This window comes from Columba livia, chromosome 1 (assembly GCF_036013475.1).
Source record: "Columba livia isolate bColLiv1 breed racing homer chromosome 1, bColLiv1.pat.W.v2, whole genome shotgun sequence".
NCBI classification, from domain to species: domain Eukaryota; kingdom Metazoa; phylum Chordata; class Aves; order Columbiformes; family Columbidae; genus Columba; species Columba livia.
The window spans coordinates 74272397-74284954 of record NC_088602.1 but is presented as its reverse complement, the minus strand read 5'-3'; the positions used below and the strand labels follow the sequence as shown (position 1 = coordinate 74284954).

Below are 12558 nucleotides of genomic sequence, written 5' to 3'. Positions count from 1 at the left end.
TGGGTGGATCAGTGGATCGGGTCCTAGGGAGAGGGATTCACATAATTTTTCAGGGACCTTGTTGTTTTACTGGCGGTCTGGAAAATGGAAAATTTTAAGAAGGACTAAAGGAAAGCACCTCTGCACCTGGACGTGGGTATGTGCCCTTCCAGCAGCATACAGCTCAGGCTTCTGGAGAAATGAGAAATGTGTCCTCCAGACCCAAGGCAATTCACAGTCTCCAACTGCTAGCATGGTCTTTCCATGCTGCTGTTCTGTACAGCACTAAAACTGTCCTTGCACCGCAGAAGCACAAAGAGAGCCATCAGAAAGGCTCTACAATGAGATCTCCCTTCAAGATCAGCTGGTGAGATAAAGCAAGTAGGTAATTTTCCAGACCACTGACCTTGGTGGAACAGAGGATCTCGTCGAGCATCCAGGCTAGGGCCTCCCACTTTGCTGCCCATCACTGGATGATGGAGGCCAACAAAGTGCTCTTGAAGGTGAGGACAGTCATCTTGTGGCTGAAGAAGCTGGTGAGTGGAGTCATCTGGGAGACTGTAGAGGAAAGAGCTGTCTTCTGTTCTCGAGTTAGGCAATCTGGGAAGGCAAACAAAGAGGTTTAGCACTTTTAACAGATCTTTCCTCCTTGAAAAATATGGCCTATGTACCATCTCAGCCAGCTGCATCAATGCAATGACACAAAGCATTCCAAAATGAGGGGAAGAGCAGAAATGGGATGTCCTTTTGGGATGGGAATGAGGTGATGTGACCTGGTGTACATGATTAAATATCTAGTGAGTGCCACAGGAGGTGGGAGGAGTAGTGCCTCCTGGGGAGCAGGAGAGTAATGACATCTGAACAGCAAGACAGAAAGCACCCACAATTCTGGGTGCAGCTGTTTATCAGCACACAGTCATAGACGTCAGCTTCTCTCATCCTACTTTTCAGTCTTCTACTTAGGTGCAGGGGGAGGGAAAGGGGGCAGGGGGAAGCAGGTCTTGGCCATCTCTACAATTAAGTTATCCCTCCCTCAAATCGTAAGAAGAATGTGCTGTACAAAGATAATTTAGACCAAGAAGGCCTAGTGCTGGCACACTGATTTGTTTCCTAAGTGAATCAGGACAGATGTGAGCATGGCAAGGGCAAGCTTTTGTGAACACGCAGTCTTGTGGGACACCCTGGATTGTGCCACCCTCCTCCTCCACAAGCCAGGACTAACCTGGAGGGCTGGTAGTCTTGCTGGGCATTCCCGTTGTGCAGCACTCTCGCCTGCAGCAAGGCGTTGGTCTCCTCGTGTGACTGTAAGGAAAGAGAAGGATTCTCAGCAGAGCAATGTCACACAGCAGCATTAAGAGGCAGGTGTTGATCTGGCAGCCAGAGCCACTGGGTAGACTGGTGAAATTCTTATGACAGAAGACAGAGAAAGCTGAAACTGTTTATTTTGCTAGAGGACAGTGCAACTGAGCACTGAAAAGCACATGTCATGCTTACTGCTGAATCTTGGGGGATGATAACCAATTTATAGTCTCAGCTGTGGCACTGCCTTGGCCTGTGTTACTATGCACATACAGAGTCCTCAGCCTTGTCAGTCCCTGTGAGCTTTGCTCAGGAGAAACAGGAACCATTGCCATAAGAGCAGCCTTTGCTCACTGCCTCCTCCATACTTAGAGCCATTGCCCCAAGAAACCACCTCTTTAGTGTTTTGGAGACCTTTCTGTTCCTCCTGTGTCTCAGACTCCACTACAAATGGGAAATCTCTTTTAAGCCAGTCTTGCCACTTCTACGTGCTGCCAAGGGGACCAGCCACGTCTGGAGAAGTCCTCTCACTGCAACCATGGTCTCTAGTTCACGTCAAAAACCAAGTTTTAATGACAGGTGAGGACATACCTGCGGGACTTCATCTGGACTGTAATCTCGGGGCTTGGTGCTTGCATATCCCACTCCTGCAGAAGGGCAGATGCCATTCAGATGTGCCCCATTAGCATAGGGCTGCCCGTTAACATAGGGGTGGCCATTGGCACGAGGAGCAGAGATGCCCCTCAGAGGCACCATGGTGTACTGGCAGGACGATACCAGCAGCCCAGCTCCTGGGAAGCCCATGTCAATGGTTTGCTCTGCAGAGGGAAGAAAAAGCAAGCCTGAGGCTAAAATCTGAGGTAACGTTGAGCTTCTCGAATCTCAGCAGGAATAGCGTTAGGCTGTCCTATCAGGCAGCTACTTTGGTACCCAAAGCACCCTTGGAGACAAATGGTGGAAAGGTGCCCTATATGCAAGCAAAGGGGGTGCCCCTTTCCCTCTGGTCTAGTCCCAGGGTTCCTTCTAAACAAGGGACAAACAGTGGCCTTTGTCCTTATGGGGTTCCCCAGGACATTTAAGACTCACCCTCTGTCAACCTCCTCCCTGCTTCCCACAAAATGCAGCCCTCACATTTTGGGTCTTTGACCCAACTACACCCAGGGTCATATCTAACCCACTAGGCAGAGCAGATCTTGTATATCAGCCCTCAAGAAAGAACACTTACTCTGCTTGGACCAGGCTCTCCAAAGGCAAAAGGGGATGAAAGCCACAATGAGGAGTACGATAGAGCCCAGCACAACACCTACAATCAAGTATGGCAGGTCGCTGGAACGGGCCACCATGGCTCCTGTCCCCAGGCCACTGTGCCCACCACTGAGTGGGGGACGCTGCTGGGGGGCCACTGTGGGGGGTGGGAGACGACCAGGCAAACCAAGAGTCTTCCGAGCTGCGAAGGGAAGAGAGAGAGGGTTAGACACAGACATGGCCGGTGGAATAGCAGCCCACCCCAGGGATGTTTATGCTGCTAAGGACTAGACAGACTTCGATGGTGGCTTTGAAGAAGTGCTCCTGGATGACAGAGGATTTCCTAGGCTGATGTATATTGCAGTAGAGACAAGTCCTCTGTGCCTGGCTTACATATCTGCCAGGGTCTTTGGCTGCCAAAGCAAAACGAAAAAGGAAACTCACTTCTCCAAAACACACACTTGGACTTAATGCTGTTCCTACCAAGACAGTGCAGCTGTTTAGAAGACAACACAGGACCTGCTTATAACCAAACACAAGAGTTTGGCACAGCAAGGGAAAGTTAGCCCTTCTGGTTTCAGCGACCATCTGTGTGATACTTAGGAAAACAAAAGGCAACTACTTCTCTGAGGCAAACGGTAGTGGACTTTGCACAAGGTGTCAGTGAGTACTGGTGCGTGTACCTACACATACTGATCAGCAGCATCAACAAATGTATGCATCTCTTCTCCCCAGTGCTGCCTCCACCACCTTGCCTGAGCTTGGATGATGCGCCGCTGGGCAGGGCTGGTGCCTGCCTTGCTGTGCTCTGACAGCTGCAGGCAGGGAAGGCAGCAGGCTGCGCTCCCAGAGGTGCCCTGTGAAGCTGGTTACCTTTCGTTTCACAGATCATCACGTTGCTGAACTCGCTTTCACCACCCTCGTTGAAGCACTGCATCTTAATGTCATAGGAGGTTTCTGGCTGCAGGTGGCTGATGGAATGCCAGTACCGATCTCCTGAGGAAGGAACAAACACACGGTGCCGTTAGCTTCGCCGGAGAACACGCGGCTGGCCCAGCCCTGCAGCTAGTTAAAGCAGGCCTGGACAGCAGCAGCAGCCGCCCTTTGTGCACAGTGTTCCTTCTGGCTGTGTACTCTTCCAGGAGGTACCAGCAGCTGGGACATGTATCTCCTACCTTCCACCACATCCTTCTTGTAGTCGCTGTCGTTGTCACTGTCAGTGGGACGGTAGTAGATGTAAAAACCGTGGATGGGAGTGTTGTTGTTGCTGGCTGGGATATACTGTGGAGAGGGAGAGCAGAAATTAGCAGAAATGTCTGTGCTCCATACTGTATAAGGTGAGGAGGAGCAATGGGGATAAATGGGATGGGTCAGGAGGAAGATCCAGCAGGGGAATCTTCCTCGTATTGCCACTGGTTTGCAGTATTGCCACTGGTTTGCACAGTAAGGCCTTCCTTCCAAGAACTCAGTGCTATTTTATACTCTCACATCTTGCTGCTCTCAGGTAACAGACAAGCCATGAGTCTGGTCCTGTTCCCTCAAGCATCCAGTACTCTGCTCCCTCCCAGCCTGCACAGCCAGTGCTTAGAGAAAAAATGCCTCAAACGACACAATTACTCCTTCACCGCCACTCCAGTAGGCTCATGGCTTCCAGACAAACTGCATGTTACCATGAACCAGTGACCGGAGGAGTCTTGTGTTTCTGTTCCTCCCCCACCCAGGGCAGTATCATTCCAGCTCCATGTGTACTTACTGTTTTTCACCAGTATCTCCTCAGCTACTGTTTGCATGTAAATAAACAGCAGTGCGCATCCTGTCTTGTAGCAATTTCTGTCTAGAAGCAGCTAAGAGAGAAGAGGGCAATGCGTCCCTCTTGAATAAACTGAATAAGTGTTGGAAACACTTGGATCTGGGCTTGTGATCCAAAGATCCTGCCCACTTCTAAAAGTCCTCGGGGGTGGACTGCTGTAAATGATTATCAGCATCTAGGACTGCTACTCAGCAAACGAGAGTGAAGGACATACCAGTTGGAAACTACTGGGACACACAGAGGTGCTAATGGATTCCAGGAACTTGGCGAGGAGAGCAAGCAGCTGCCCTGTGTGCTGTTGAACTGTGTTTGTTGAACAAATGAGTGAAGACCCTGAGGTTATCCACTGAAACGCCTCCTGGCTACAGTCTTGGATTCAGACAAAAAGGGTCTCCTAGGCGCTCTGACTTCACCCCAAGACCAGTCCTCCCTTGCTGAAGGGAGCTATTGGATCCCAGATCCATTTGTGCTGGTGACAAGCTCCAGTGCAGTGACCTGGAAGATGTGTGAGCTGGGCAAGTAGCACCCACACACCTGCCTCCTGCACACTCAAGAGATCTCCACCCCTACAAACCTTACCATCCACTTCAGCATGATGGTGGTCTCATTGATGGCATCTGTGAAGGTGATGTATGGCCCGGCCACAGGGCGCTCGTAGACTCGGTTGCTGTACCCAGACACCACATATGGCCGAGACGCCGCACTGGGCTCACTCTCTCCCAGGATGTTCAGTGCTCGGACACGGAATTTGTAGGACATGCCTAGGGGAAAAATGGGAAATAAAAGAGTTACAGAGATTGGAGTCTTCCGAGACTTCTACTGTCAGCACAGGCCTGGCTGTAGAGAGAGGCTACATCTTCTCCAGAAGGCAGAGAGCCTACAGAGAGGTTTTGATTGAAGTACAAGCACTGAATAGCCAGATTTCAGCCATGTGCTAGATGCACCCTGCTTTTTTTGCCTTCCCCAATTCTTGTCTGGATGGTCTGGAGGCCAGGCAGCAGTTCTGGAAGGTGTGTGGTAGATTCAGAGATGCCTGAAAGGATGTTCTGACCCAAAAGCAGGTATGAGAAGGGATCCTTCCTCTACTCCTACTAACTACACAAACATCAGTTAAAAGCTCAAAGCCTAAATAATTTTTACCAAAACATTGTTTAACTTGTCTTTAAGTTGGGGTAGATATGTTGCCTTTTTAAGCTGTCCAGCTCAGTGATGCTGTCTTTTCTCACGTGAAGTGCAATGGGAATTGTGTGCCCATCTGTCTTGCCTGTGGCTAAGGAAAGTTCTGGCCTGTCTAGTAAATGGCAAAAACAAATGCCTTTAGTAACTCTATCCTGTAAGATAGAAAATACAGCATGCACAAGCCTCCCTGAGGGAGGTCAAATCTATGCTGGTCTTTGCAGCTGGAGAAATTGGAGAAGCATCTGCAGCTTTTCCCCATGCACCTAAGGCTGGAGCTGGGGAGGCTTTGTTTTGCTCACACATGCCGGGGCTGAGCATGACGTGACAGATGGCTGACCATCCTACAGGGACCGCACAGCTTTCCTACAGACCTCCGGGAAGCAGGGAGGAGAACACCTGCCTACCTTTCTCCAGGCCTGGGATTTCAACAGAGAGGCGAGAGGGAGGAATATCACTGGTGGCCAGGACCCAGTCTCCCAACTTCTTCAGTTTCTTATATTCGACACGGAAAGACTGGATGGGGAACCCACCATTCCCACGGGGGATCCAAGTCACATACACAGAAGTCTCTGATGCCACAGAGATGGTTGGACGGTCTGGTGCCTCTGGAGCTGCACAGGGTACAGAAGGACATAAGGAAATGAAACACACTCCTCTCACCCTCTTCCTTCTGTCTCTTCATTAGAGCTGGCACCCTCCTCACTCCTTTCAGTTTGCGCCCTGTAAACATCCTTTACTCGCTTCTTGCTCCATTTCCACTCCCAACTTAAGCAGGATGAGATAAGGTTTGAGGAGTGTACACCCATCATGGGAGGGAGAGCAGTGAGAGGTGTGGATGCAGGGCTGGAGACAGAGCAAAAGTCCTGGCTGATGTGGAAGCAGGGAGACTGACAACGGGGCCAGATGAGTGTAGGAGATGAAAACAGGAGAGAGTGAGAAGAACCAGCTGAGGGGGAAATAGGGAAAAGTTCTGAACTGTAGACATGTAATTTGATAGGAAAACAAAAGATGGGAGGGAAAGAGATGAATGGAGCTGTGGAGATGAAAGAAAATGCAACACATGAGTAAGTATGGGAGACTGAAGGGAGGGGACTTCACAGAAAGGATACGGATCGAAGCAGAATTTAGCAGAAAGAGGAATGCCACTGGTGAATAACAGTAGTGGCAGACATAAGGTGAGAAACAATGGATCAGATTAACCAGTAAGGAACCAAAGTTTCTTCAGTACAGCAAAATACCCAAATGAAGCACCCTGCACCCCTAGAGTGGGCACTAACTGTCCCTTGTCAGGGCTTGGCTGGGCAAGGAGGATGCCAGGACCTGCAGCAATTTGTCTCCCTTTCTTTCTCACGTTCCCCCAGCTCCTGCCAGTGCACGGCAGCTTGTTGCTCCTGTGCACCGCACATGTGCAGACCCCAGGGCAGGGCCTTCTGAACCCTCCGTGTGAAACTCCGCAAAATACAGAGTTTCTGACAAGTTCTTGCATTAATGGTGGGGACAGGCAGCAGAATCAACCTGCTCTCCTAAGACGGTCTGCCGGCCAAGTGCAGTGGCAGAGCTGAGAAGGACCTCTCCTCACCAGGAGCTGGAGACCACCCATCCAGCTTCGCACAGTCTTGCATTATCCAGCAGAGACTTCAACCCCAGCATGGTCTGGCCACCGCCATCAACAAGAGATCCAGCACCCCTCGCCCTCCCTCCTTTGCCCAGTTCAGGGAGAGCCTTACGGGACAGACGGCTGTTGTCAGGCTGGTTACTGCTCTGAGTGCTCGTGCCTGGGTCGTCCCTCTGGATTTGCTGCTCTTTGCTGGCAACAATATCTGGTTTTGGGCGCCGGCCTGTGCAGAAGGGAGAGGTGGAATTAGTGACACGGAGACATGGCCCAGAGTTAATTTTTGCTGTGATGAGCAAACACAGCCATGATGCCGAGGTAAGTACTCTCTTCAAGTGGCCTTAGGGGTTCAAAGCACTCCACCTGCAGGCAGGAATTAAAGCTAAAGCAGCACGTTTGTTAAACTGTTAATAGGTCCCCCCTCATATTTAATTTTCTAAAACTTTTAATTGGTTTTCTTGAAATGTTACTAGATTTCTGCCTGAGAAGGTGATAATTAGCACAAGACTGGGGCCTGAGGGGAGATGTGAGCAAGCCCACCATCATGGGGAAGGTTGCAACAAAGGGAAAACCATTCCCCACACTTGCTGGAGACGTGAAAAGCAGCTGGGGGACAGAGGGACTTAGCGTGGACATTTGGAACATCATTTTAGTGGCAAAGATAGCTTGGCACCAAGCAGACTGCATGAGAAGGTTTAAAGTTTCCTTTAGTGCAGGACAAGCTTTTAAGGACAGATTAGACAAACACCTGTTGGGAACAACCCCCACAGACTGATCTTGCCGCCAGGCAGAGGATGGATTAAACAAGCTCCTGCCATCCCTATTTTCTTCAGTTCTGCAGGTGTCCAGCTGAGACACAGAGGGAGGAGGGGACTTAATCCAACCCAGGCGCAGGGGAAGACCTGATTTCCCCCATCCCATCTCAACCCCACCCTCCACTTTTCCTTCTGACAAAGTCACTTTAAGCTGAGGGCAGGTGGGTTTCCAGACCCAAAACAGCCCCTTTGTCCTAAGGCTGGTGCCTGTGCCTCAGGGCTGAGTGGGACATCTCAGAGGGGCTCTCCCCTGACTGAGAGCAAAACACCCAGGGGAAGGTTTGACCTTTACCAGTCCGGAAGGTCACCATGGCCGTCTGTCCCTCGCCGGCACAGTTGTGAGCGGCCATCTCCACCTCGTAAAGGCTCCCAGGGTCCAGCCTGGTGAGGGTCAGGCGGTGCTGCGAGGCTGGGACGTCCCTCACTGCCCAGCTGTCCGAGGCGTTGGTGACCTGCTGAGAGACCAAGGCAGGCGTTGCAGAGCTGGGGGCAGGCTGGGCTTCTCGCCTGCATTGAGCTCAGAAGCCTCCATGACAGGTTGTGTATCAGCCAGGGCTACCCTCTCTGCCTGCAAAGGAAGGACATGTTTCCAGCCTGATTTTGCAAAGCTGAGGGATTCAGTAATAAGAAAGACAAGTCACTAAGAACCAAGATGTTTTCTTGACCCCAGAGGTTTTTTCAGCCCTGTCCTGTCTGCAGGTCCCCTCAGGTACCACAGTCCCTCAACACGCATAAAGCTCTGGAGCAGGCGTGCCCACAAAAGGCAGCACTAGCCTGAGGCCTGAGCTGCTTTAGGAGCCCAATCTCCCCTGCAGCCCAGCTGCTGAGCTACTCATCCAGACACCGGCCATTGCCATGGGATGAGGTACCCTGGGCCTAAATCATTTGACTAACAGCTTTTTATCCAGTTTTATCCAGCCACACCGCTGGCACATTCTGGCTGAAATGAGGAACCATAATGTTTGAGCACAGGTTTCTGCAGAGAAGAGAGACCCTGTATGGCCATGGCCCACAAAAAGGCTTGGAAACATGGTTCATTTTTCATTGATGCCCTATGAAGAGGAGGAGGGAAGGTGGGACCTTCCTCTTTCTCCCCAGCTGCAAGGATAATATTTTTGCAGGCAAATAGGCAGGACACTGAAGTGACCCGGTGCCGAAAGGAGCATTAGCAATGCAGGCAACGCAGCAAAACGGAAATGCCAAGACTCTGCCGTATCATTCATCTTCTCCAAGGGTTTGACACTGACTGATTAATGCCTGCCTCGTTTTATTTTTATTCTCCAGTCTGCAGAGTTGTGAGGCCAGGGAGGGGAGCCCTGAAGAGTGCTAGCATCCAAGAAAGAAAAAGATAAATTCTTAAGAAACAAAGATAACCGTTGCATGGCATCTGTCTGCTTGCAGGCTGCTGAGATTTTAGAAGCAGCATAAAAGCAGGGAAAAAGAGACATCTGTAGATATTTTCCAGAGGAGAAGCAGACCCTTGCCCAGTGCAAATACATCGTACTTTCTTTACAGCAGTCCTTCACAAAGAGCTTTTTCATTTGTTGCTGAATTGATTCCTTCCCTCTCAGCACACAAGCTTTTCCAATTGGAGATGTCAAAACCAGATCATTATATAACTTGATCCTAAGGTTCTCTGACAGAAAGAGACTCTCTCTAATCAAGTTTAAGGGTTATTTGGACTAATTCCTTTCCACACAATCCTTAAGCATCTTGAGAAAGAGTCTCCAGCTGAGAATTTGGACTACACTGAAAACATATTACTGCAAACTGCAGTGACCCATGGTGACCTTCACTGCCCTACAGCCCCTTCCAGGTGAAGCGCTGAAAAACAAACAAAATATGGACAAACTCCAGCCTGCAAGTTAAGATTGTGTGCAGAATTGGTAGTTACATGATATGTCATTGGGGGACAAATCTCTTATTGTCAGGCAAACAGAGCCAATAGGCTGGTGATGCTTTTGGCATCTTTTGTTTTTTATTGAAGCTTGCCCTATTGTGTTCTTGTGTTGGCATCTCCTGCAGTTTTAAAAAGCTCTTTAAAGAGACGGTTAGCTGAAATCCTCAGCTTAAGTTTTGTTTAGAAAGAAATCAAGGATGTGCAGGGATTATAACAGACTCCTATTATACCATATTTTCACAAAACTAAACAATTCCAGGAAAGTAGAGATATATATATTCACATATAATTGAAAACGGTGCCTTGCAGTGGCTGGGAATCCAAAACACGCCAGATCTGGAACATACTCAAACCTCAAAGCAAAACCTGCCTCTAGTGCAACTCCCTGCCTTCCCAAAGGAAATACAAGCAGCAAACAGATAAATTTAAGCTTCTTTTTTCCCCACTTATCCCCAGCAAAATGGGAAGAGATGCTCTATACCTCAAAAGCGGAATTTTTACCTCAACAGTGCTGCTGTGTTTAGAGAAACTGCCGGGCTACAGCTCTGCCTGCACCTAGCCCATGGTGCTGAGATGCACTACAGAGGGCAGGGGCCCTTGGGCTCAAGCAAGGCTCGGCAGTGCACCCTGTGCTCATGCCGTGCCACCAGCCCAGAGACATGCTCAACAGCGCTGCCTTTCAGTTTCCAGAATAAAACTGGTGGTCGAGGACCTTCCCAGAGGATTTGGCATGGCCATGACAGCTCTCTGCCAGCTCCTCACAGTCACCAAGCATGGGTACTTCAAATCTGCTGAGCTGGTCAGGTACAAGCAGCAGTGGAAGGCTGCCGCTCTGTGTCCTGCAGCCTGAGCCTTTCAAGGCAGAGATGTCCCAGTGGCTTGGGCTGAGACAAAAGCACTACAGAGCAAGGCACTCCACAATCTGCCCTCGGGACTTCCTACTCGTATAAGCACACAACTGGGAACTGGAAGCTCTTCAGACTGGAAATACCTGTGTGTGCATAGGCCCTCTGTGTGTTTAGGCAGAGAGGGACCACTATGGGCTCTTCTTGGACAGCTCGGCAAACCTCCTCTTGCAGCCTATACTCATCACAGCTCAACAGGCTGAGGCTGCAGCAGAAGAGGTCCCACCAACCAGTGCCACCAGTGAGCAATGGGTGCCCCCACCGCAACACACCTGCTCACAAGGTATGAAAACGTGTGGTGAGGCCACAGGCCCGCCTGTGGAATGGCGCAGAGGAAAGATGGGAGCAGGGCGAAACAGCGATACCTTGCGATGCTTCACCACGTAATAGAGGATGGGGGCTCTGCTGTCAGGCCGGGGTCTCCACACCAGATCGTAGCTGTCTGTCTTGGATGTCCGGGGAGAACTGAGGATGATGGGGGCCTCAGCTGGAGACACCAGCTCACCGTTGGCTGCACACTGTGGAGATGCTGCCAGCGGGGTTGTCTCAGGCTTTGGCAGTGCAGCTTTATCCAGAGGCAGCTTTAAGGCACTGTCCCTGGAAGGTGGTGTTGGAGGCTGAGCCGAGCCCAGCTGGGCATCTCGCCCAGGGTTGCGTGTAGCTCCTGAAAGACAAGGTGTACAGGCAAGGTGAATGCCCATCCCAGCCTGCAGTGAAAGCAGAGCTCCTTAAACATCTCAGAAGACTGGTGCTACACACCCATTGCGGCACAGGTATCTTAGACATATCATGTCCCAGGCAGTGCTGCTGTCTGTGTCACTCAAGGAGGTGTTGGCAACAATCTCTCCTTTTCCTGCTGTAAACCTAACAAATCTCACCGGCGCCTCTCTGCCACATGGGGCATCCTCCCCCTCTGAAGCCCCTCTTACCCTGGGTAAGTTCAGCAGGGTCCAAGGAATCAGCTGGTACCTCTTCTACCCCAGGTGAATCCACCCGTATCAGTGTTTATGCTCTTGCTCAGTGCAAGCTCAGAGGCAGAGCTGAGTAAGCCATGGGGCAAGGCACGACACCCAGATGGCCTCTCATGTAGAAGGAGCTCAAGTATGCACACGTGGCACTGCACTTAGAAGCAAAACCCCTACCATCTGTTCCTACAAGGAGATATGGAGATCCTACTCAAAAAAGTACTTAAAGTGTAGGGTAAAAGGGAGGGAAAAGCAAGGCAGCTCCAACACAAGCAGGAGGGTTACACACCAACTTTCTTCTGCTGCTGCCTCTGCTCTTTCCCTGTATGTTTAGGTTCTGGGATGGAATGGTCACAAGCTTGGAGAGGGGGACCTACCTGGCCTGGCTGTCCTCAGTTGCACCATGGCTTGCGCGCTGCCGACCTCGTTCTCCGCCATGCACTGGTATATACCGTCATCCTCGGGCCCCACGCTGACCAGCCGCAGTGCCTTGCGGGACAGCCGCAGCCGATGGCTGGCGGAGAGGGGGACAGCGTTGCGCAGCCACATGACGGAGGGCTGGGGGTTCCCTCGCACCTCACAGGTGAACTTGGCGCTCTGGCCCCAGGGAATGATCTGCTGGGACAGCTCCATGGTGACCTCCGGTGGCTCTGTGCAGGGGAAAAAGCAGGGCTGCTGAGTGTCACTTGGCAAGAAGGACAGCACGGTCATGGTTTTGTGCATTCCTCTCTGGAAGGGACAAGGACAGAGTGATGGAACTTCACCCCATCCCAAAGACCCACTCCCCTTGTGGGGGCCTGCAGGTATCTGCTCCATTGTACATCCCCTTCAGCATTCACACGAACTGCA

General features: G+C 50.9%; 1 protein-coding gene across 8 annotated transcripts in view; it reads right to left on the bottom strand.

The window, feature by feature from the left end:
• The window catches only part of BOC (BOC cell adhesion associated, oncogene regulated), a 58512-nt gene that overhangs the window by 852 nt on the left and 45102 nt on the right, over window positions 1–12558 (bottom strand). For 2 of the 8 annotated variants that reach the window (XM_065062801.1, XM_065062776.1), the window contains exons 7-18: window positions 12087–12359; window positions 11110–11408; window positions 8226–8394; window positions 7240–7350; window positions 5917–6123; window positions 4913–5094; window positions 3699–3804; window positions 3397–3519; window positions 2504–2725; window positions 1870–2096; window positions 1202–1281; window positions 386–579 (exon numbers count right to left, since the gene is read on the bottom strand). In XM_065062801.1, the coding sequence (XP_064918873.1) occupies window positions 386–579; window positions 1202–1281; window positions 1870–2096; window positions 2504–2725; window positions 3397–3519; window positions 3699–3804; window positions 4913–5094; window positions 5917–6123; window positions 7240–7350; window positions 8226–8394; window positions 11110–11408; window positions 12087–12359 (2193 nt within the window). The remainder of the gene's footprint in view (window positions 1–385; window positions 580–1201; window positions 1282–1869; window positions 2097–2503; window positions 2726–3396; window positions 3520–3698; window positions 3805–4912; window positions 5095–5916; window positions 6124–7239; window positions 7351–8225; window positions 8395–11109; window positions 11409–12086; window positions 12360–12558) is intronic. The other 6 variants (XM_065062817.1, XM_065062787.1, XM_065062807.1 and 3 more) reach the window with 3 other exon arrangements.